Source organism: Microchirus variegatus, assembly GCF_963457635.1.
Source record: "Microchirus variegatus genome assembly, chromosome: 14".
NCBI classification, from domain to species: Eukaryota; Metazoa; Chordata; class Actinopteri; order Pleuronectiformes; family Soleidae; genus Microchirus; species Microchirus variegatus.
Window position 1 is genome coordinate 9194529 of NC_139815.1, and position 26165 is coordinate 9220693.

The following is a 26165-nucleotide window of genomic DNA, read 5'->3' on the forward strand; positions in this document are numbered from 1 at the left end:
TGACTGAGAAATGTGTTAATTTGCATTATTAGAATTCCCAGTAGAAACCAATTGGTATTCCGTATGTAACTGAGAGCTGACTGGACACCATCTAATTTCCTTTATGCTCATGTTGCACCCTAACAATTTAATGGAGCACAAATGATAAGAGGTTAAGTTCAAATGACTGTGACTGACATATGTAAACCCCACCTAGAAACCAAAAATGGGAGCGTATACGAGGAGAGGGTGATCCTCAACAAGCCTCTCTGTGTTATATCTCACACTTTTTACCAGCTGTTTTTAGCAGAATGGTGTTGTGTCAGTGAAACCCTGACAGGTGCTGCCTCCCTGTGTTTGTACACGGTAACTGCTGCCGTTACACAATGACGGTGATGCACAGTCACTCTTGACAATAGAGAGGAGGACACAAATGAGACTTCTACCACAAGAGCAGAGTGACTCACATTAAAGAACATATAGACACTGGTATAGGTGATGCACTCCAGCAACAGCCGTAGTTGTGGATATGGCTCACATCCTCAATCACAATACAGTGACATTAGGGAATTGACTTTGGGTTAATACAGTAATGCACCTGTAAGCTGGTGAAAATTATCTAAGGGTCACTGGTTACAGACACACGGTTTTGTCTTTATACAATGTCAGGTTATTTTGGCAGTTTTGATAAATGACATGACCTGATAACCTGAGTGAAGGACATTGTTCAGCACCAGTGCAGGACAGGAAACAACGACAGAGACACAGAGAAGTGGCATTTATTCAAACTTTAAAAAAAACCTGGATCGTTACAAAGACCAAAATACAGCAGATTAATTTTGTGTTGTCTTTGGGAAACACAGGAAATGACCATAACTAATAGTAAAATATTACTATTCTACCATGTGTATGTTAAATACAATAATATTTATTTATGACTTAAAAAGTAAAAAAAAAGCTTCACTTTAATAATATTTATCATCTAATTAATTTAATCTGAATAGAAAGACATCAGTAAATAAAGGTTACAGAGATAACAGTAGTCCTTAAAAAATAGTTCCAGCTTTGGCATCAGTGGATAAATGGTGCTTCTAAAAAGAAGACAGTAAAATCGAAAAGCATGAGGCACTTTCTTATGAGCAATATTAGTGGCACTGTTTTTAAAAATTATTTTCATTTGCATCAGAATTTATACCGTTGACACATGATAAAAGTCTGAAAATGGCACAATTCGACAAATCACACGGTCAAGATCATCATGACGAGTGTTTACATTTGGTAGAACACTGACATGATGAGACAAGAAAGCACCTCAAGTGTTAAAGAATAACATCATTTATAAAATATATAAAAAACACATACAGTTCAAAGGTTTGAAAGGCAACTAGCGAACCAAGATTTCAAAAGCATGGCTGGTGAGTTAATGTGGAAACAGAATGCTGTTGCAGTCGAGGGCCCCAGGCGTGGGCTTGTTTTAACTACGCTGCTGGGAAAAGAGAAGCCGATGTTGCTGCTGCTACAACCAGGAGATTAACATTTTCTGTAAAGTGCCAGTTTTACTACACTAATCTTTACACCACTCTCAGGTGCAGCATCTGGTCCACACATACTAATGTACATAAAGGGAATCAGAGTGGAAGAAAACTACGTTGTTTTTTTTTGTTCTGTGGAGGCCACATTACACAAGCTGTGGTTGAATTCTCATCAGTTTCTCTCAGAGGCTTTTTCTCACAGCACTGTGATCTTCAAAATGTAGTGGAGAGAGAAATTTTAAGTGTCTAATTACTTTTCAATTCGATCCCTTGCTAAATTTTCCTTCCCCCGTGTGCACAGTGAAAAAGACAACCTATGGGCTGTTTAGATATGTTGTGGTGATGGAGTTACCTCCTTCACCCACACACTTTTCTTCTTCTGCTTCTCCTAGTATGGCTCTGCCTTTAGACTTCGATACAGGCAGCATGTGAACACCATCCCTATGATCTGGGGATTGGATTGAAGGGAAGGAAAACACACTTTAGGAAAACTGTTCATGTCTTTAGTAGGTTTATTTTTTTAAAGGAGACATATTATACCCTATTTCTACAAGTTAACCTAGTCCCCTGGTGTCCTAATGAACATGTCTGTGACATGCTTTGGTCAAAATATCTTAAGGATAAAGCACCACAGCCAAAACAGCCATGTTCAGAATGCTCAGTTTTGGGTGCCTGTCTCTTTAAATGCAAATGAGACACAGGAAACTACGTCAGCGTCACTGAGGCTCGGGCAGCTAACAGCAGTAAGACTCTATACGGCACATTGTTGTCATATATAAAATGTATCCACTGGACACGTAAATCCTCTGAGGCTGGAAGTTTGTGTAGAACTCTGTGTTGCACTGTGGAGCCAAGAATAGAACACTTTGCGGACTTCCGCTCTTCAAGATACTATTGCCCTCGCCTGCACTCGTGCTTTTTTTAGGGACAAAGCGGAGCAGGGGGACAACAATTCCAGGAATGTGTCATTGTGACGTAGCAATGAGTGCAGAAGTCAACATTGCGTGTTTTATCTCCTGTACTTAGACTGAGGAGGACCACAAAAACATGAGTGAGTCATCTTTTTTCACACTTTGCCTACTCATAAGGCACAAATATAAGTATTAAAATGATTAAAAAGTTGATTTTGTATCATATGTCCCCTTTAAGAAAACCGATAAGAAAAAATATGTAGCCCACCTGTACACAGGCGATCCCAACACCGACTGCTCCGATGATCTTCAGATGGTCAAGGATGAAGTTCTCTAGTTTAGTGATGCAGCCGCCCTGAGTGAAAAGCAGAGTCATCAGCCTATGTTTCTGTAGTCTCACTCTAAACAAACACTATGTTTCCAGTGTGGATGTGTTCACTCTCCTCTCACAGACACACACACACACAAAAGTTTCTGTGTTGACACTGATTAGGGCACCCACACCGACAACTCAAACACACTGACACCCCTCAAAACTCTTCATCCTCTCACCTCAACCTTGTAGATGTTAGAGGGATGGCTCCTCCGGCCACAAAACTCTGTGATGCTCTTACAGCAGCTGTCAGGCACCTCTCTCTGCTTTGAGGCTTCAGAGCGGATCCAGATGCTCGCAGCCCAGTCAGATGAACTGTTGCTCCCACAGCACTTGAACTGACGTGAGAGACGGAGGGAAACGGATATTTTTGCTTAACATTTTGATCGTGGCAAAAGGTACAACAACTACAAACAGAGAACACTAGACAAAAAAAACTTTTTTACACCAGCAGAAAATCAATACATTTTACTAATGCAATGACAGAACTAATTTCCATAAAAGATAGTTTCACTATTTGGGAAATAACCATGTCCAAGGGACTATTTCTTAGTTGGTTACAATAAACTTGTAATAGTGTACTTAAAATGTGTTGGTATTAGCGCTGCATAATATAGTCAAAATATCATATTCACATACTTTTTGACAAATATTGCAATATGATTCACAACTGGTGAAACTGATTATTTGTGCATCCTAATCATTATTATACATTTGAATCATGTTGGTTTGACATTTTTGGCATCTGTCAACTAACACATTTTCTCATCTGAAGAGCAAGAATATGATGACAGTGAATTTCTGCAGCACTGCAGTGCTTTTTTTATATTGTCATATTGGTTATTTTGCAAAATAATTGTGCAGGCCTAGAAAACAAATAATTATATCTGGCAAAGGGAGTCCTTAAAAAGTAATGGGGTAGAGTCCAAACAGATGGCTGGGATTTGTACACTTGAAAACCGTACATAAAAACATATATAAATGTTTATATCTGATAACGCAGAGGCCTTTCATTCTTGAAAAAAACATCATAGAATACAAATAAGCAGCTCTGATTTATCAATTTCTTACATGACTTTCGATGAGTCGGAAATAATATTAAGGTGTGCAATTAAATAATGACTTAATAAATATGTTCATTTTTCTGGCATGCTTTGGGTTTAAGATAAATAGGATCCAAGTGTACTTTTAAAAGTAGGTATGTGGCCACTTACCTCTTGCTGCAGCTTGTCCACAGCTCTGGTGATGTGTTCATGGCTCTTCTGTTGGTATTTCTGGTTCATGGTTTCCTTCAGGTTCAACTTCAGCTCCTCGTTTAACTGTTCACACACAGACACACACACAGACAAATGCATTAGCAGCCTGCTACACACAGTAGCTACCCAAAAGTCTGGCCTGCACAGACTGAGCACTGGTGATAAATTGGTTACAGATGTTGACTTTGCAACTGATGTGATTCATAACAGAGTGTAATGTCTCCGAGTTCGAACAACAAAGGTGCAGACGAGGACAAAAGGAACTCTGTGGATTTTTCTTTTTTCCTCTGGACCAGTGGCAGACAATGTTCACTAGAAGAGCGGGGAGGTCTGGGGGCTGTTTCTATGGCAACAAGCCAGCTGGGAAACCACTGTAAATCAAAGCATGAAGGAGATATCAAGGGAATGAATTATGAAGAAAGGGAAGGGAGGATGGAGAGAGATGAGATGGGAGGTGAAGATAATGAGAAAAAGGAAAAAGAGGAGGAGTTCACCTTTTAGTTGTTACCTGTTGACAGTCTGGGACACACTGCAGCAGTGTTGTGATAACAGCAATACATGGTTTAAAATAGCTCAATAACTAAAACAGCAGGGGTGGGATTACACACCATTATGGTACTGCAGTGTCTAAATAAAAATAAAAGCAAATACGAGTTAAACTCTTTATTAAGGTGGTGGTGACTACATGGCCTCACAAACCCTGAGTCCACCATGAACCAACAATTATCAAGAGAGTCTTCTGAAGTGCAGGAGGTTACTGATCAACATACACCATCTATAGGTAAGAACAGTAATAGCATATTCTCGTTTAACTGGTGATACCTGAGGACAAGGACTGTTACAGATACAGGTTTTCTTTTTTCCCATCACTGCTGTCTATAGCAATAACCTCTCTCCGGAATCAATAAATCCACCTCAACTTGTCTGAGTAAACAAATTCCTGCAAAACAATGTTAATTTCAGGCTGTTAAAATTAGGCTGGAGGAGTATGTACTCGACTGTTTTAGAAGATTTAACAAGATCTCATATTTAATCTTAACATTCTGATCTTAAATTCCAGCTTGACAACAAACACATCTAATGTGAAACCACACACATTGAAAACCGCAGCTTCAATCTAAAAGGAGTGAACACTAATATTACAGATGCTGATGTTGTTCCTTTCCTTTACAGTAGATGTAGAAGGTTGGCTCGTGTAGAACCCTTCTTACATAACTGTGTCTAAGTGTAACTCAGTTGCAAACAGCTTCCAAGGTGTGTTTGTTGACTGAAAACAGAATATAATAAACAAACACAATACACACAACTAATTATCAGAGGGAGAAATTAGGGATAATAACAAGGCAGGGAGAATGGAATGAGAAAGAGAGAGTGGTGTTTCAGATTTTAATAAGGCTGCTAGACAAAGATTTAGGAATCAGGGCAGAGCTGTGGCGCTTAGCGACTGCTCATCCTCAGAATAGTTGTGTATTATGAATGAGGTAGTTACTGTATAATGATGGCAGTGCACCTCTACACTGAGAGAAGTCCTGTTGCTGAGCTACAAGGTACAAAGCTTGGGATGAGTCAGGCTGAGACCAGAGCTAGCGGAGCGCTATGTCATGTTAATATTGCACAAGGAAAAAAAAAAAACCCCAACACATTAATTTGCAACTGCTTGCAGTGCAGTCAATATAACTGGCCATATATCAGCAGAAATGTGCTGAGGGGGGGTTGTCAGTTTTAGTTCGCCTTTATACGAGCACAGTAAATGAGATAAGAAAATAATCACATGCACGATGAGGACACATTTGGTCGAGCTAAACACTTGTCTGTACTCTAACCTTTAAACAAGAATTCTTCAACTATTAGTGATGCTTTTGTGTCACGTAAGAACACCTCTGTTTGAGTGTACAGACTTTACCTCTATATGTGGTTCGGATACAGTGCGTTTAGCCTTGTTGTGAGTACAAATGGATTTGTACAACATTTTTCATTCCATTAGGGTGAAATGAACCACATGTGATATGGCCAATCTGATGTTTGTATTGTTTTATATGGGCTTCTGTGTGACTTCATTCACACACTGGTTTTACAGAGGAGTGGCTAGCATTGTTGCCTCACAGTAAAGAGGTCACTGGTTCAAATCCTGGTTCGACCAAGGGCTTTTCTGTATGGAGTCTCTGTGCGCACATGGGTTCTCTCCAGATGCTCGAGCTTCCCACAGGCCAAAAAACATTTTGGCTGTGTCTCATTCCAGGGTCAAGATTCAAGATCCTTCATATTATTGAATTATAATTTTTTGTGAATTAAAGAGAAGCTCTTCTTACATAATTAATATCTTATTTCTGTACAAATCATAAATCACATTCCAGTTTAGTAACATTTAAGGAAAATTGTTTGTCTCTCAGTATGAGACACATAACATTTACTCCAGTATTACATGAAATATTTACAAAAAATAATTTTAACTGGTGACTCTATCAAAACTAATAATCACAAAACTAATTAAATGGTACAACACACAAAAGAAACACTAAATACTACTACTACTAGTTCTACAACTGTTACATATGTGTATTTTACATCAGATATGAGTAAATATACTAGATTTTTCAGATGTTTTGGCTAATTAAAGCTTAAATCAACAGAAGAAGGAAGCAAACCCGTGCATTGTGTGGTCCAAACCATCTAATTTAACACAGCGCATGACTTCTGTCTCCTCCTCGGCTGCACACTTCACAGAATCCAGACCCTGAATTGAGACACGGCTTGTATGTTGGCTGTGCAACGGACTGGCGACCTATCCAAGGTGTACTCCGCCTTTCTACTTTACACATATTTTTTTTTTTTTTTCAGTGTAAACCATCAGAGTAACAGTGCTTATGAGGCCTTACACCGTAGTCAGTACTACTTAAAACAATTCAAACTTAACTGATTTAAAGTTGTATTATTTTTCAGCGACATTGTAATACACAAATCCAGGGATGCCTTGTTAAAAGAGAGGGATTACCTGCTGGTAGTAGATGTATGCAAGGACACCTGCCAGGATCTCCAACAGGAAGATACACAGCAACAGGACAAAGTACTGGGGACAAAACCATATACATTGTTAAATAGATATTAGAGAACTTAACAATGCTGAGATGCTCATTATGTAAGATTTACAAAGCATACGTTCTGGTCTGCATTTCTTTACCAAGACTAGTAAAGAAACATTGCATATTACATGTAATTACATTTTAAGTAAATTACTTGACACTCTGGTGCTTTTCATTAGTCTATTTATTTGGCTATTTTCCACCAGGTAAGTTTTTTGTTTTTTTTTACAGCCTGAAATTTCAAACTTTGAGTCACTGCTGCTCAGTGACACATCTCACACTGTGCCTTGAAGTGAGGCTTGTTTATCTCCAGGATCCGATTCGTGACCAGACCCATGGGAGTTAGAGGAAAGATCTGCTTTACAGTTTTTATCAGAATTTAGAACAGGAAGAGATTATCAGACCAGAGCCTTAGACCCAAGTGGCCTGCAGCTATCAAAGAGAAAAAAATAGCCCGGTAAATTGGATGCATTTTCCGACATGAGAGCTTGAGCTGATTAGTTTTTATAGTGGCTCCGGCTCATAGTCTGAATACTGAGCAGCAGACAATTAGATGCCTTTTGAGGATGTATTGAGGTTTATTGAAAAGAATGACAAATGGTGGAGGAAAATAAGAAAAAACAGAGAACTACGCTTTTTTTTCACCTCGTGCATAATGCTCATTTCTACACAATGTGATGGGCCGTGGGTGTTGTGGCACTCGTGTCATGCTGCATCAAAGCTGGGTAGACCTCAAAAACAGCAGAAACGCTGGCTGTGTTCAGAAGTTCAACACATTTAAATTGAATTGACTACTCTACTCAGAAGTGGTTGCAAATAGACCAGAATCCATTCAGACCATTACAACAACGGATGATGCAGCATTTAAATTCAAAAATCAAAGTACAACATTAAGTATGTCAATAAGGGGAAAACTGTCCGTTAGTTTTCTGGGTATTTATGGTCTTTATTTGATGTTGAGAAAGACGGGCAATGTGGAGAAAGAGAGTAGAGAAAAAATAGGAGTTAAAGCCTGTTGACATTCCAAATGTGTAGTAACACTTTACTTTAAACACAGTCTGCCTGCACAACTAGTTGTTGACCTCTCTGGTGCGTAAGCTGGCTCTTCGCCCTGTTGCATACTTTCCAAAGCAGTCTTCACACACCCACAGCAATTATACGATTGTGGTCAGCATGTGTCTCTTGAAATTTGAATCATAACTGTAGTCACTGTCGATGACTGACTCTTTGGGACCGTCTCTCACGTCTTCCAAATAAAGACACCTAAAAAAAACATACATTCAAATAAGACAAACGACGTCCACTGAGAGTGAATAGCTCCAGTTCTCCTAATACTCTACCATACATAAGGTTCTGTGTCCTCACACACACGGAATGATGTGTACCGGGGTCACAGGAGCTCTGGTTGGCAGCAGATTTACTGACTGCAGTCACTCCAGAGAACTCAGGCACTCTCTCTTACTGTCAAAATTACTCTCTGTAGGTTTGTGGGCACAAACTCGTCTCTGAAATCTCTGCCAGGGCTTTGAATACAGTGAGCTGCATGCAGTCTCCTCCCCACTTGTGTGAAGTGCAAATGAAGGAACAACATGTATATATAGCAAGGACACACATTCAGTGTTTCTATTTCAGACTTCATTAGAACTGTATTGCTGCCATTACGACTACTGTACACGTAAAGGTGACATTTATATGCAGTCTATTGCAGTTGAGGCTGTAAACACAGGTGTGAAGTGCTTTAATCCAAAAGAAAAGTCTATATTAGAACACATGAATCATGATATAGGCCACCTTTAACAGAACTACAACTTTTCTTCACAGTTCTCTTCAGCAACAAACTCCCTGGGCCTATTTATATTTATATTATTCAACACATTTGTAAAATGTTTTTCAAACATCACTTCACAGAGCATGTTGTATTGCTTTTCTGACCTCTGTTGATGCATAAAATATCCCTACAAACTGTACTGAACTGCTGAATAAACAGTGGAGGTTCATGAGCAACAGTCAAAACATAAGTCATGGCAGACTCATCGGGTTGCATAACAGGCCAGCAGCAAGCAGAGGCAGAGCAGCCACTGAGAAACAATGATCTCTAACCTTTTCTTATGCTTGCCTCTGATGAATAAAATTATGCAAAGAATGAAAAAAGGGAATAACTTTATAGTTATAAAAGAAAATCCATACCAGACCAAATTGATGAATGGGTGAAATTAATGAAACGTTGTCTTATTGAGTTGAAGTCAACCACATGTATATGTAATGCTCAAGTCTGTCTTGAATAAACCTGGCGTAATCAACCTTTTTCACAGCAGATATTAGCTGATATGAAATAGTAGGGCTAGCACAAGTCGTTTTTTAGAAATAACTTTAATTATAGTTTTTTCTACTCATGGACTTATAGGTGGAGCAGCAGGTGGTGTTTTCATTGACTGAATTGTACATGAAAAACAATGTATTATAACCAGTTCCTAATAAAATGTATTTGTAACTATTGTCTAAAAAAGATAATAAAGATAATAGAACAGAAACAAACAGAAAGAAAGACAACTAAAGAGAAAGGCAGAAGAGACTGGGACTCAGATCTTCTTTTGTATACTGTAATACTCGAACCATAACATGGCCATTCCAACTGCATGAGGTCAGTTTCTCCACAGGTGGATCCAGCTTTTGGTGGGACTGTTTTCCATTTGACTCTGTTATTTGGATGGAAAAACATTTTCCCCCTTCTCTCCCCAAGTCATTACACTGTTCTGTCATGATTCTGCAAAACAATAAAGTTGTGTGTTTGCAGACATGCTACACCCTACCATCCAGTTGGAGAGGGGTTCTTTTTTCCCTTAGTCTCAGTGAACTCTCTCATACTTTGTACAGAACATTGCTAACAGCCTGATACAAAAGTCTGATATGGCCTTTCCTTTAATCAGAAGGCAACTATGGGAAGTATATTTCGGCCCTACAGCTGGCCATGTTATTACCGGATCAGCTTTTTGTGGTAGAATGTGATGACCTTTAGGTCACAGGATAGCATTGCCAATCATTGCTGCTCTTGTGTACTTTCAGCAGTTGCAACGCACTCAGCCCAAACAGGAAAACAATTAATCTCCTCCTCTCCCCCATTCTACTCCACCCTTATGTTTGCCCTCTTTAACAATCTCGATAGCATCTCTCCTTGCCGACAAGTTTGTTCCTTCACTGTGATTCATTGCCCTAATCTCAGCCCTTCAGGATGCACTGAGCTTTTCAAAACCACACCACACTGAGGAAAAGTGGTGGTGTGCACTCAACCTTGATTTACACACCACTGCTGAGTCACAAATCAAACAATCTGGACAACTGAGTATGGATCTATAAACCTTTCAATTATGTTTTAAAGCCTCAAAAAGGGCTGCCCTGGGAATCTGCTGTCAACACATCTCAGTCAAATTTTCCAAAATATTCAGCAAGGTCAACAGCAACGGACCACTGCTTAAATATGTATTTCTATTCTACATTAATAAAATAAAGCAGCCGAGTCGTGTCATATTTAATTTAAGCAGATCTTTTGAGCCAAATGAAAAAAAATATTTGAAGGTAGAGAGGGCAATTTCTGAAGAAACTGCAGTGGGATTGCAGCCTTCTGCCTGAGCTGAATCTGGCACGCTGCATTGACCTGGTAGGAATTTGAAGTTAAAATGAGAAATCATTTCAAGTCTCTAATTGAATGTCTGCAAAATAAGGGATTGAGAGTTGGGAATACAATCTATCAAAAGATTTTTAATACATCCATTAGGGCTGTTGTAGTTATTGCAAATATGAAATACAGTGGTATGAACGCAGAGGAAGACGAGATACGGCACAACCGCTACAGCTCTGGCGTTTATAAAAGGGGGCGAGGAGTCTGGGACAATGACCCTCACGCTGGTAGGACAAGAGGGTGATGAGAGCATGTACCAGTGACACTGAAAATCTGAAAATTTGCTTTGTCTAAAGCTGAAAAATATGGAGCCGTTTTGAATTCTTGTGGACTCTGGTGAAAACTGGATAATGCCAAAGATGACGCATGTTCCTACACAAACATTTGACTTGTGCCAGGTTTGATGGGCCTGTATAACTTAACCACACTGATTGAAAGTCTGGTCAGTTTTTGTTTGTGCAGTGTTTCCGTCTGTGAGTGCATTCGAGCCGTTTCCAGTGTCACGCAGGCTTTGCTGTTGGGAAAATCTGAGCTTTCTTTGTTCAGCATGTGTCAAATCAAAATTATGGAAACATCATTTTGTTTTGTCTAAATACAACTGAGGCTGATGCCTTGACCTTGATTGGCTCTTGGCAGGTGTGTGCCCACTAGTGATTTTCAAGTGTTGTCCACACAATGTACACATTGAGATGACATGACAGGGACCTAAGTGACCTAATAAATTAATAGACATCCCTCTGAGAAATACCCTGCCTGTTCCCAGTCTCTCCGTTTCTGTTTTTTAATATATGGAGGGAAAATGTCACCCTGGTCAGAATGGAGTGTACTCTGACACATTTAGCAGCACAAGAGGAAATGAAGAGAAAATAAAAAGTAGTAATTTCCTAGACAGAAGGGACAGAGTTTCAGAAAAGTACATTCCCTAACACAAGTGCATTCACTGAGGTTAGTTGATTCTTGTGACAAACCTTTGGCAGTTAACACCAACACTGGTTCATGGGTTTCATTCTAATTATTTGGATTATTTTGTAAATGCTCAGATGAGTCTCTTTAAGCTACATTTATCTACTAGTCCACCTTGGTATACATAGTGTTTTAAATGGTTTTAATAAGATAGTCATGTTTGTAAAACAAACTTTCTTGTAATAGCAATTAAGTTAAATTACCAACATTTTTAAACTTAAGAACTAACCTTTAAACTGTTCAACTCGTGATGTATTTATTAAGTTAAAGGCGCCATATGAGAATGTGGCCAAAAACGGTTACTACACTCAAAATTCAAAATACCGAGGTCTTTTAGGTTTTGTTCTCTCCGCCATTGCAGCTCACACTTAACTGGCAACCTGTGGTTGCTCGGCAGCTGAGACTCTACTGACTGCAATGATTGGTAGACGGCGGTAGGTGGCGCCACATGCCAAAACATGATTTGCGGTCTGCAAAAGATTTTTTTAATGTAAATATTTTGGCTGTACTGTTGTTGTTGGTGAGTTCAGTATGTTATATGAACATCATTCCTGAGTCTCTGTGACATATTACGAGGATTTTATCACATAATGCACCTTTAAATTCCAATGAAAATCCCCATTTCCCCATTTGTCTTCCTTTCCAGAGCTTTTAAATATAGGAAAATGTGAAAATTGTGAGCAAAGTTTAGCAGCAATCTCAATTTTATGTGGCATTTTTGTCTTCTCTTCCAACAAATCATGACCGCAGATCTTATCTGAGTCTCTGAGTTGTACATGTTATGAATTTCCTTCTGAGAGCTACTTCATCATTTTGTGCAAATGATAAAAGAGCAACATGTTTTTTTTTTATATTGGTGAAGAATGGGCAACTTCTGTTTATAGACTTTCACAAATATACTGCTTCTATTATGTCTCTACCCTGGCGTGATCTCTTACCACTCGCAGCAGTCTCTTCCGCTCCTTGAAAGTGGCGCAGCAGCCCAGCACGCCTGTTACCATGACAATGGCTCCAGCCAGGACCAGTATGTAGGCAGAGGCAGCGTAGGTCTTGGAAGAGAGAAGGCTGATGTAGTCGCTCTTCTCAACCAAGGTCCAAACACCCACAGCCATCACAACGCCCCCGGCCAACTGGGAGAAGAGCACATGGTTAGAGTTCGATCTCTGTACACAAACAGACTTTAAAAAATGTGCCATTGTCAAAGATCTGGATCATGGATGGAGGAAGGAGGACATGAGGACAGTTGGTGCAACAGAAGAGGACACAAAAGTATAGTGAAGGATGGAGACAGATAATCTGCTGTGGTGACCCCTAAAGGGAGAAGCCAAAAGTATAAGAAAAAGATAATTATCAGAGATAATAAGTGCAAGTATGTCACTTAAATGATCTGTATTTTGATAGCGCTTTTCTAGTCTTGATGACAACTCAAAGCTGCTTTACACTACAGTTTTGCCATTCACCCATTCACACCCATTCACTCACATTTTTATACAGTGCATCAATGTGCAGCACATTTTCTATCACTCATCTGTCATACCCATTTACACGCTGCCAGGAACAATGTGGGGTTAAGTGTCTTGCCCAAGGACACATCAGCATGTAGACTAGGAGAGCTGGGAATCTTCGAGGTGAAAGACGACTGGCTCTACCACTAAGATACCATCGTCGTTGAAAACTAACTGATAAAAACAATCTACAGCTACCGCCCAACACAGTAATTTACTGCTTTATGGTTCAAAGATTGTGGTGCTCAGGTTGTGCTCAATTAGTTGACTGAATGAAAATGAATCTGCAGCTCATAAAATGTGAGTGTTATTCTTATATCTCAAAAGAATTTTAATTTAATTTATTATTATTTTGGGTTTTGGAATGTTGGTTGATTAAAATTATAATTTTTACCGTCATAAAATGTGCAGAGGCAAGCACATCCGCATTTATTAGACTGGTTGCTGGGCAGGATTGACAAAATGACAAACAACAAAATTTCCATATACAGGTGCCCCCAAAAACAAAAACTATTCTTACACAGGGGATGTTTTCTATTTTTTCTTATATATAAACTGTAACATTTTAACTCGATAGAAAGTGGTATTAAGTGCTTGTTGAGAATGAGCAAATTGAAAGGTTATTAAATGCAGGACTTACAACCTACATAGCAACTGTATAGATTAAAGTCTATGTTCAATTACAGTCCAATACCTTAAATCAGTGTGATATATTAAGAGTCAGCAGATGGTGCAGTGCTGCAACAAAAGCCTGTCATAGCTAACTAATTTAAAATTACTTAAACATAACTGGTTAATGCGGACCTATATAACCCCCGGCAAGCTTCATAGATACAAAAAAAATATTCCTGATATATGTTTTAAATGTAATTATACATTGTAAATGCAACCTCTTGAAAGGCGCTATATAAATCTAAGCTATTATTATTATTATTATTTAGATAGGAATGTGAAAGAGTTAGGAAATTCTGGAGGAAGGTGATGGATAAAATTATGACAATTATGTCTGGTAACTTTCCAATAGACCCACATTTTGCTGCACTTCTATCCAATAAACCTTAACCTGAGGGCAAGAGAATACCAATTAATTAACTACTCTATATTACAGGCAAAGTGTCAAATTGGAAGAAAGATATGGCACCTTCCATAGGAGCCTGGATGAAGTGTATGGCAAAGTGCATGTCAATGGAGAGGATGAACTGGGTGTACATGAAGGGATCTGGATTACTTTATAAAGAGAAGATTTAGCAGAGCTTCTAAAGTTGGAAAATCCAGTTTAATATACCCACTTAAATGGAAGGAGGTATACAAAATAACTTATTGTGGAAAACTTAATATAATGTTTCAATATTTGTATTTATTGTGCTTATTTGTTTTTATACTGTATGTTTATTTTTGCTAAGGTACCATGATTTTGAGTTGAGTGCTGTATTTTGTTTTATTATTATTATTATGTGTAATGTTATCCTGAAATTCTATATTTTGGGTATAAGAGAGAGAACAAGTGTAATACTGTTTGTAATAGTATTGTAAATAAAAGCATTGTTAAAAAAAAAAATGTATATATATATTTCATTTACATTAAGTGTTTAAAAGTGAAAATGATTGTCACAGAGTCAAACTACACCACAGAGACTGTGAGTATAATACATATTTCAATCAAAACTCAACATTATTATTGTTCACTATATAACAACCTGATAACACTAACATTTTACATGCCACATAAAATTGATTAAATTAAACAATAGCTTTGAAAATCTCATACATTCTTAAGTTGTGCCCGTCTCATGTCCCCTCATTAATAGATGAATATAGCCCAATACTCTTGCTGCCTGCATAAACATTATGACTCCTGAACCACAGGATTAAGAAACCGAATGTGGTTCAGTCTTTGCCGTAAACACTCAGTGTGGTGAACATGATGGTTGCTGAACTGAATGCACCACAGGAATGAAGTAGTGAATCTGTCCTAAAGTGACTGAAAGCTGTGCAATATAAATTGACACTGTGGCATCCCCTAGTGGCAGCATGGTGCTTTGCCTGAAAATAATATGTAAATAACCCTGGTGTGGATGTATTGTTATTTACATGCATTTGTTTACACATGAAACCCACAGATGTACTGATTGTTCTTGTTAAATATATTGTTGAGTTCTTCAGCTACCACTGTGTGTCTGTGATTGTCTTGCAGGTGTGTGGTTGAGGTGCCATTAAGCTGACTGGGAACACCTGGCCACTGTTTCCAATTAGTGAAGACTCCCTAATCTAGAAGCCACTGTGCTGCTGCTGATCCCCAATCACATACACACTGACCCTGACTGCCACATCTCATCCAGACTATTGTTATTTTTTAGAAGATGTAATAAATGCAATTTTGGGATAATATCTAATACTGACAATACTATTTTTATGCATCTTATTGAGTACTGTTGTTACATTAGCCCAGTGTTTCCCCAACTCTGGTCTTCGGGGGAACACTGCCCTGCATGTTTTAGAAGTTGCCTTGCTCCAACACACCTGGTTCGAATGGTCAGCTCTTCATCGAGCTCTGCAGAAGCCTGAGAACGAGCTGTTCATCTGAATCAAGTGTGTTGGAGCAGTTGACACTGCATTAGCCCATGAAACAACACATTTTAAATCCATATAATTTTTATTCAAGGCAAGGTGTGTTGTTGTTGTTATTGTTTTACCATTGTGTGTATTTGTCATTTAGTGGTTCATAAGTACTAAATGTCATTTGTTGCAAGTTCTGCCACCAAAACTCTCCCTAAGGCAAAGGTGAAACAAACAGAGCCTATGATCCCATGTTGCTTCCTGACATCTGCAACTAAATCTTTTGTAACTGTTTTGAATGAGAGACCCCTAGTGGCAGAAATGACATACCTACAATGTCAATCAATCTTATCTAGAGCGCAGACACTGGTGTATGAGACTGTGTTCTGATGTGAAGTGTCAGGAATCTTGAGATTGTAAAATACATTCAAAGTACAACCTGACTGGTGGAGTATAAATCAACTACATAAATATGAGCCACACAACACGGAGAGAAAAAAGGAAGAACATATAACACTCGATCTCATCCTGCTGCTACTTAAGTTTTTATTTTGTAATCCTTCACTTTTCTATTTAATTTGGTGTTATGAATTCTCCTCAAATGTGCAGTGCGTATCCAGCACCATGACGGAGAACTATGAAGGTTCGAGTTCCGTGGTTACGCAGTTGGATAATGCATTACGCAGCTGTAAAAGTATAACGCGGCCTTTATCTTGACTCTATATATCTTACAGCACAAAGTAGTCTGTGACATTTAGGAATGTGACAAAATCATTGAAAGTGGCATAAGGCAGATAATCAGGCAGTTTGTGAACAGTAATTATTGTGTCATTTTGTCTAAACTGCTTCATTTCAAATTAAAGCCCATAAAAGGCAGCAACCACAGGGAATCAGTTAGTGCAAATCAAAGGCAAGTGCATAAGGTCAATACCGAGCTAATGTGAACTATGATCAATTCTTACAATGGCCAGTTTGGCAGACCACTTAACTGTTGTCCATTGTTTTCTTGTCCAAACACAGTAAATCTGGCTAAACTGGGGTCTGTTTAAAACTCCATTTTTGTTTCAGCTTAACTGTGTTCCAAGGTCTCAGCAATTAACATGGTGAAAAATGTAAATGTAACGGATAAAACAATGTATAAAACGCAAGTTGCATTAGAATTTACATATGCAGATTCTGAATGTTACACAGCTTATATTTATCTTTGTCTCCTCAATACAGCGGTGATGGCAGCAACAAACTTTCATCAAATTATACTGCAGTTTAAAAGTATAAGCTACATCTCCTCTCTTCTTCATTGTTGCTGTATCCAGGTATTTAATTTGTCAAATGACTGAGGAGCAGCTCATCCTGACAAGATGAGGACTTTATTTTTCTGATCTGAATAAAATGTTTTTGCAAATGTGCCAGTCATTCACGTTGCTGTTAATGTGCGAACACCTTAAGTCCTTCATGCAGGCTTAACTCTCACTGACGAGAAACTTACCCAGAAGAGAAAGTTGAATGTAAACAGGAGGTATTTCAGACAGATGGTTCCACATGTTTTCTTCTTCTCTACACTGGCCCCCATGCTGCAAAAGACAACAGACAGTTTAAGGTCAGTTATGATAGCATCATTATACACTAGGAGTGATATTCACACACACAACAAAAAACGTATGATCAAGTACTGATGTCTTTCAAAGAAAAAAGTGATGTGAATAAATGTGACAAATATGGCTCTTCTGATGACTGGTACCTAGTTTTTCCTTACTTGAATAAAACGAACCTGATTCTGATCAATTGTTGTTAACACTGGAAGGCAAGAAGATTATCTGAATATGTTGTCGTCAGACAATATTTTTCTAAAAAACTAATAAAATACAGAAAACAATAGCACAGAGAAAATAAAATAAATATCTGTATTTTTGATTGATGTAAACAAGGGTTTCTCACTCCTGGTCCTGAGGAGCCACTGTCCTGTCCTGCATGTTTTAGGTGTTTCCCTGCTCCAACACACCTGATTCAAATAAATGTGTCGTTATCAGGCTTCAGCAGAACTTACTGATGAACTGACCATTTGAATCAGGTGAATATAAGCAGGGAAACAACCTAAAACATGCAGGACAGTGGCTCCCCAGGACCAAGAGTGAGAAACGCTGATGATGTAAACAAATTCAAATACAAAAAACACACACAAAACCCCCTAAAAATAGACAAAAACAGGCAAATATTGAACACGGCCTGCACTAGTATGTTTACTTAAGTGCAATGAAAGCTGGTTTACTTGGTGAAGGTCAAATAAAATGTAGCCTTCCTGCTACTGTGAGATGCTTTTAACAAATGAGATGTTACAGGGCTAATGCAGGCCATGGGGGAGTAAACACCAGATCAGCAATGTAGGCAGAAACAATGAGCTGAGCAATTTCATGTGCATGCAGAAAGATTCATGACTAAGCACTGAGTAGGAGTGGAAAGGCTGCTGAAGGCTAGAACTTATACCCTTATACCCTCCTCCCTCTCTGGTGCCGGGTGCGCAAATATCCAATGTTTCCTGACACAAAATCATCTTCTTTTTACAGCAGGGTAGTTTTAAAAGACAACAGTTTATGTTAAAAACAATTATTGGTGCTTTCTTTAAAAATACAAGAGGGATTTTAAAAACAGCAACTCATTAACAGTAATAGATTCCGTTGCTTATAGTTGTTTGTTGGTCTCTCTCTGTCTCTCTGTTTCTCCAGGTCTCACATGGTTTTAGTTCAACCACACCATTTTCCAGGCCTTCTTGCCAGTCAAGCCAAGACTCGTCCTCCTTCGACTGCCTCTTATCGAACCCTTCCTCCTCTTCTGCTCTCCCACCTTTATTTACACAAGTGTCAATTCAGACAAGCACACAGCATGATTGAGTGAGTGTGTCTGGGTTCTCTACGTTTACCATCTGTTACTATGGGCCCTTTTAGCATGTGCTGGCTAATTAAAGTCTACGTGAAAGCCTCTATTGACAGTGTCTGCTCTTATTTTTCACAGCAGCTGAGTCATGAATGGAGGCTTCCCGTTAAGAACATTCGCATTTGTTTACTTTAATTTCCAAACATTTGCATGTCACCATTTAAAGATTTTCCAAAAGAAAAACTTAAACTAACATGTGTAGTTTTTCTCAATCCTGGTACTGGGGGTCTACTTCCCTGCTCAAATGAATAGGCCGTTATTAGGCATTGATGACGAGCTGACAATTTAAATCCGGTGTGTTGGAGCAGCGAGACAAATGCATTAGATAGTAATTAATCTGTTTATTTTTTAAATTCTCTGTTGAACATGAGATGGCCTACCCTATTTTCCAGCCATGAGACTGAAGTGAGTCACATTTTAGTATAAGTATGAATCACACCTGTGGAACCTCCACTAAAAAAAAGCACAGGATGAGAACTAGGTGCTTAAAAAGCAAGCTATTAGATTTGATTGCTGTGTAAAATGTAAAACTACTTTGAGTGTCACCATCTTTAACTGCTCCATACGTTTTTGTCTATCAATAGTTTATGATAAAAAGTAAAATAATAACACTTAATTACTGCCCATCATTGACTTGTACATCATGACTTGAGATGTCAGCTAACTCACCCTGCTGATTCAAACAGGAAATATTCTTAAATGTTAGGATATTTAGGGATTTGAATTGCTTTTTGTTCTTTTTTAAGTGCTCCAAGTTCTGTGGGTTTAACTTTGAAACAGTAATCTAATGTTGTTTAGTCAATCTGAGACTTCCATGTCTTCATCAACCACATTTATTTTACAAAAACAGTTGCCCCCTCGTCACTGACTCTATTAGGTGTCAAATCAGACCAAATGCGTTTGTTTAATGGCAAATCACAATGTAAATAATCTCAAGGCACGTTACATAATAAGGAGAGACATTTTACTACATTACAGTAGAGTGGATAAAAACAATAGATGGGAGAGAAACCCATCAATAAGTCAACATATTTCAACTTGGAGTCATACCAAAGTGTATTAGAACCATGTTGTGCAATGATTTGTAATGAATATGAGTGTTGAGATCACAGTCTGTAAGAGACATAGGCTGTGTTCAGATTACCAGCAACATTGATCAAGTAGATAAAAAAAGATTAATTGCAGATCTGGTATTTACATTCATACTACAACTATAAGTGCCCTGCATATAAACAAGACTGCCCTCTCAAACAGCAGACGTGCACACAAATAGCTTTTAGCATGCGTCAACAACAGGAAAAAGGATTGGTATTGTTGCATGTCCACACATGGGACTTATGTCTGATATATGACCACATATTTAAGTGACACAAATCTGATTTGAAGTTGAAAGTGACAAATCGATTGCTTGTTGTGACCACACAGCCGTGGAAAACTGTACACTAGACACTTTAGCCTGGTTATCTGAACATCTGAGTATTTCAGCTTGGCATCGAAATATCGGCCATTAGAAACACATCGGTCGACCTAAAGGCGCATCATTTCTCCGCCGGTGTTAGCTAACGCTAAAGTTACGACCCTCTGTATCGTTGAAATGTCACAATAACAACACCCTCTTTAGTATCCCGGCAACTTCATGGAAATTCGTCTGTCACAGGGAGAGCTGTAAACATATTTTCCTCTATGAGCGCAGTTTTTCATAAATTAAGACAATCGTTTCTGGCTAACAGCACAGTGTAAGCTAACAACACCGAACACTTCCTGTTCTCACTTACCTGTAGTTCAGCCGATCCTCAGTCCGTGTCGACCACAGAGATGAGATGTGAGAGGAAACGGTCCTAAATGTGGCTCACTTTCCTCGGGACAAAGACTTCTCCGAAAAGAGTGAACTCGACGACAGAAGAAAAAAAAAATCAAAGCAGGACTGACGGAGTAAGAGTCTGGAGCTTCTGCTGCTGTTGCTGCCGCTGACTCCACCCCGGGCCACCTTACATGTCTCTGCTGCCCTGCTTTTTTTCCTGTCCCGGGGCGATGCTTTTCCCTGCACTGTGATGCAGACAAAATAAATAAATCCATCTCATTAGATTATACAATAATTATGGTCTATTTCCGCCAGTGTAAAAAAAAAAATCCAAATAGCTCAAAATAATGAGATAATATCTCAATATATTGAGATACTAAGTCAATATTTTGAGATACTAAGTCAATATATTAAGATAGTATCTCATTATTTTGAGATACTGTCATTATATTGAGATACTTAGTCATTATTTCGAGATACTAAGTCAAGATATTGAGATTGTATCTCATTATTTTGAGATACTAAGTCAATATATTGAAATACTATCTCATTATTTTGAGATACTAAGTCAATATATTGAAATACTATCATTGTGTTGAGATACTGTGAAATGGGCTTCCAGAAATAATAAATATTCAGTATGCTCAAATCTAATTGACCAAATTAAGATCTGCATAACACAAATTAGCCACTTCAATATGTTTTTTTCATATATATATATATATATATTGTAATTACACACTTATGTATCTGGGATAAGCACCATTTATAAAGTCCTTATAAAGAGTTTAAATGTAATGAATGGCTCTAACTGACTAATGGATCATTTATTAGTCTCTTTCTTTCACTCTCTCTCCCTTCCTTCAGCAGACTATTTCATTCATATTTAATTCATTAGGGAGACCTGAATGTCTATTTGCTGCACTGCTGGACATCTGGACCAAATTAAAATCTTCTTATTTGCATTTCTAAATACAGACTTGATAGATTATAATTAAGAATCCTCAGAAAGTGTGTCCCACTTATCATCCCCAAACAACATGCTGGTCCCAGTGTGCAGTTACCAGGTTTTCCCATCAATGCAGCATTGTAATTGTACTGTTATTTTATGTTCTGCAGCATTGTCATCGTTTTGTGTGTGTGCGTGTGCATGTGTGTGTGCCCTGTAAGCTGTTAAGCTGTCAGTCTGTGCTGTGGCCGCATGCATCATGGAGGATAAGTGTTACTTCAGGCTCTGAAATCAACCTTCATGAACAGGTATATAAACTTCTGTGTTTTTTTGCAGCAGCTTGGTCAGTAGTAAGATTATAAATAGTAAAATGGAATATATTTATCATTTCTGTGTAAAGCAACAGGCTGGTTAGGAGTTTCCTAAGAAGATTAAGTAGAACAGTATTAAAACCTGTGCGCTCACTAACACACTAACAACGTTTTTCAGTGCCTTTCTTTTTGTGATAACTAAATGTTAGACATTGTTTGATGAAAGTGTCTTAAAAATGAAAGTGGAAATTGATCATTCTATATCATTGTGTATCAACTGGAAAATCTTGACCCAAATGTTTAACATTTTAACACTAGGAATAATTCCCCACACATTTACAAAGGCCATGCAAAGATAGAACTGCTAACCCACATTCTAATTGCGACTGTTTTCAAGCATAAGTATCATCTCTAGGCTGAAGCTCCATTGTCTGTAAGTATCCCTAATCTTTCTCACACCTGCTGATGCCGTGCCAAGCTATAAAAATAGGGGTCATAAGAGGATCCACCGGAAGACCGAAGAGCCAGGACAAACATTTACATGCTGAACTGACAGTTTACAGTGGCAGCAACAATGTGGAAGGGAGAGTCTATTTATCTACATATTACATTATCTAAATTAGTGTTTTACTGTTTGGATGAGAAGAGTTACCTCAGGAAGATGTTTTGGATGAGAACCTGAATAATGGTAGATGGCAATTTAATGTAATTTTATTTATAGGTGTGTTTTGGTTGATTGGAAATCCCATATATTCCCAAACCTCCATAATATGTTTGAAATTATGGAAGGTAAATTTTTTGTATGTTAAAGTTCGGTTCTTAGAAAATTGTTTTCTCATTTGTGTCAATACAATCAGGAAACACTTTTTTGATGCTCCCTGTAGTACTTAAACTTACTATATTTTGTTTTTAACAGAACTACTCTCTCCAGAGTCTATGTGTGATGCACAAAAAAAACACGTTTTTCTCTGGTAGAAAGTAGTTAGTGGAGGACAGAAAACTTGGCTGTTTTGTCAGAATAAAATTGTATTGAAAGATACATTATAAGAGACCACATAATTTAGCTTTTTTTTCAGCAACTTAAAAATTGTTAACCAGGCCCAAAAGTCTGAAACGTATATGGGGGAAGATTGTTAAAGAGTAGTAAGACACAATATGAGATTAACCCTGTTTATGTTCATTAAACATATGGATTTATCTCTGTTGTCCACAGAATCGCTGCTGGATTGATTACGGGAGCTGAATATCTGACGTGACGTGTCTCCCAGCACGACACATCTGTTAGTAACATGCTGACACCCGTGATTTCCAGGCAGTTCACTCTAAACCCTGACTCATTCTATCGTGATGAAAGGACCTCACTTTTACCCAAGTGAACAGGGACCATAATGGTGTGTCAATCACACATCACCTGCAATCAGGATATCTGAGTGGATTTATGTGAACACCTAACTGGGGACCTCAGACAGCCTGGACTGCTGTGGGTGGATTGATGTTTCTATGTAGTGTGTGTGTGCCAGTGCAGTGCAGCCTTGGATCCATCGTGGAACCACAGTCCGCCTGGGCGCCCAGCCTTTGGCCCAGAGCCGCTTCAAGCCAGTAACTACTCTTTGGTGTTGCTGATTCAGCTCAGCCTGCTCTCCTTTGACCTGTTTGTCAACTCGTTCAGCGAGCTGCTGAGGGCTGAACCGGCCGTCCAGCTCGTACTTTTTATGTAAGAAGGAATTACTCAATGTTTCAGCATCCAAATGCATTTGGCTCGAGGCTCAAAACAATTCAGAGTTAAAGAAATTTATTTGTCTGATTTGGGATGGTGATATCACACGATCCTCTTTGTTTCTACTGCTCTCATGTTTTACCCTCACTTCTCTTGTCTTCCTGTGCTTCTTTTTTGGGCAGTATCCAGGACATTACCATCCTGTTTAACCTCATCATCATTCTGTTGATGCTGTTCAACACCTACGTGTTCCAGGTTGGCCTGATCGCCATATTGCTGGGGCGATTTAGAACTCTGCTTATGATCTCTACTCTTTACCTGACCTTCAATATCATACTCCATTCCTGGCTAATGGTAGGACGAAAACCCCAACTATCTACATTTTTATGCATGCCACTTTTAATAAGAAAGTGTTGACGAGGTATTTTCAAGGTCCAGTGTGAAAGAACTAGTGACGTCTATTGGCGAGACTGCCAGTTGTAACCTCTCCAGAGACTCCTTCACTCATCCCTCTGTTCACCCCTCCATTACCCAATCACGGCAGTACACTATATTGACCCTCACATACCAGAACATATACTTCATTCATTAGTACGCTTCCCCTTCAGCATGCAAAATGCACAGCCTGCATGGTGGACTCTTCTTATAATTATTTGGGTTTCACAGCAGCTTGCATCCATGATATTGAATGCTATAGATCAGGGATTTCAAACTCAAATGGCCACTGAGAATCTAGGCTGGCTCGTACAGGGCCAATCAAGTGAAGAAAGTCAAGACTGTCACTATTCAATAGGGATGGGCAATATGATCTCAAAAGTATATCACAATACTCCTTCCTTATATCAATACAAGTATATTTTACAATAAAACTTTATTTATAATGCAAAATAAATCTATTACACACATACAGAAATAACTTGGCGGGCCACATAGATGGTGCATATATTCAATATCATGGATATACATTAAGTGTACAAAGTTCAGCTCTATGGAAGCCACCATGTGGACCAACTATAGCCAATTTAGCTAGTTTCCAAATGTGTTGTTATTGTCTCAAAATGACTATGCTACTCCTGTATTAAACCTAGTTTAAAACAAACTAACGTTTACCATGTGCTCTATATAACATTTTCAGAATCTTCGTTGGCTTAATACCAACAGATTTGTTTGGACGGATGGCCTTCAGGCGTTGTTTGTGATTCAAAGAACAGGTAAGATGACACTTTAAGAAAACGCAGGAGCCAATGCATGCAGGATGTTTTTCCTCTGTGATATTTACATGACACTAATTAGTCGTTTTCCATCGAGTAGCTTTTGACACCGTGTCACCCTAATGAATCACACTTTTGAGTGTGTGCAGTGTTGTTTTTTATGTTACATGTCTAATTGTGTCAGTGATAAATAAATAAGAATCTCTGCTCTAATGTACTCACCGTTTTTGGGGGGGGAGTGCTTATCTGTCTGTCTGATAACAACTCACTTTATCACTCAACCATGTGGGTGTAACTTTCATACTTAAGCTCCTAAGTGGATAAAGGGATTTATTATTTAGTTGTTGTTCTCTGCAGATGATGCTTTATTGTGTATGAGAGGGGATTGTAGCCATGTATTATTTGTCTTAAGTGTCTTTTTTGGTATTCACTGTTGTACAAACCATTTCACAAAATGTCCAGTCACATATTATATCTCAAGTAACACAATATTTCAGCACCTATAATAAAGTCACTTCTGAGGACATTTGAGGATACTGACGGCATCAAAATGTGGATCCAAACTTTATATTATCTGCACAGAAATTGTTTTATTTCAATTTTAATACCTTCTCCCAAATGTCCCTCTTCACAGCATCTGTGTTGTACTACTACTTTTACAAGAGGACAGCAGAGTATCTGGGTGACCCTCGCCTTTATGAAGATTCGCCGTGGCTGCGTGAAGCTTTTGCTCGAGTCAGATAGTGAGACCAAAGACCACAATCAAGGATTCTCCAGACCAAAGGTAATTTATTTGCAATACATGTACAGTCCATAGAACTAGGCTGTTCGGAGGCTCTGAACTAGCCCTTACTATCACTGTGCCAAGATCTGGCAATGTCTCTCTTTTTAAACTCATTTTCTCACAGGGCTTGTTTTGCATTTGATTTCAAACGTGGCATTGATATTGTCAATGGAATTGATTTCCAATGTCTTGAAAACCGGATCGATCGTGTTGCTGAGCTGTGTGTGTTTCAATTCCAAAATCAAGCGTCAATACATTACAGACTACCATGTTCAAAAAAAAAGTGTCAGTGATGTCATTTAAAGCCTAATTTCAGAGTATGTTTTGAGGATTTAGATTTGTAAAATGAATCAAGGCAAAAACACTAAATACTTAAACATCCCCATGATGAACCATTGCCAGACTGAAAATAATGAGTTTCTTATGTGGCTTCCAGTCACACACAGTTTAAAAAAAGAGTGAAAAAATGACTTTATGTGTCCCAGTTCAGGATTTATGGATGAACAGTAGACAGCCCACACAGGGGAGTGTGAGAAACTGATCTAAAGCCAACACTATGAGGACACTTTGTGTGTTTGTTAGTCCACAGCAACAAACCTAAAAATATACTTATATTGTCAGGTAACAGTCGAC

At 38.5% G+C, this 26165-nt stretch overlaps 2 protein-coding genes across 2 annotated transcripts; one reads left to right on the forward strand and one right to left on the reverse strand.

The window, feature by feature from the left end:
- Window positions 1–857: 857 nt before the first annotated feature.
- LOC310936660 (CD151 antigen-like) lies at window positions 858–20686 on the reverse strand. Its single transcript, XM_083900767.1, has 8 exons — window positions 20535–20686; window positions 17318–17402; window positions 12709–12900; window positions 7044–7118; window positions 4010–4114; window positions 2975–3133; window positions 2691–2777; window positions 858–1959 (listed from the first exon to the last, which is right to left on the reverse strand). Exons 2-8 carry the CDS (start codon window positions 17399–17401, stop codon window positions 1900–1902), a joined length of 762 nt encoding a protein of 253 aa, XP_083756893.1. The 5' UTR covers window position 17402; window positions 20535–20686; the 3' UTR covers window positions 858–1899.
- LOC310936886 (transmembrane protein 138-like) lies at window positions 17930–25492 on the forward strand (the record flags this gene model as incomplete). The annotated part of the gene is made up of 5 exons (XM_083901044.1): window positions 17930–17959; window positions 23341–23534; window positions 23720–23891; window positions 24673–24748; window positions 25383–25492. The coding sequence occupies 5 exons, from the start codon at window positions 17930–17932 to the stop codon at window positions 25490–25492; spliced, it is 582 nt and encodes a 193-aa protein (XP_083757170.1).
- Window positions 25493–26165: the final 673 nt, after the last annotated feature.

Excerpts from the sequence above, each read along its gene's own strand:
- LOC310936660 (XM_083900767.1), bottom strand. The coding sequence starts at position 17,401 with ATGGGGGCCAGTGTAGAGAAGAAGAAAACATGTGGAACCATCTGTCTG. Across the intron at positions 4,115-7,043 it reads CATACATCTACTACCAGCAG|TTAAACGAGGAGCTGAAGTT; the intron begins GTAATCCCTCTC and ends GTGTGTGAACAG. Across the intron at positions 1,960-2,690 it reads TTGGGATCGCCTGTGTACAG|ATCATAGGGATGGTGTTCAC; the intron begins GTGGGCTACATA and ends TCCAATCCCCAG.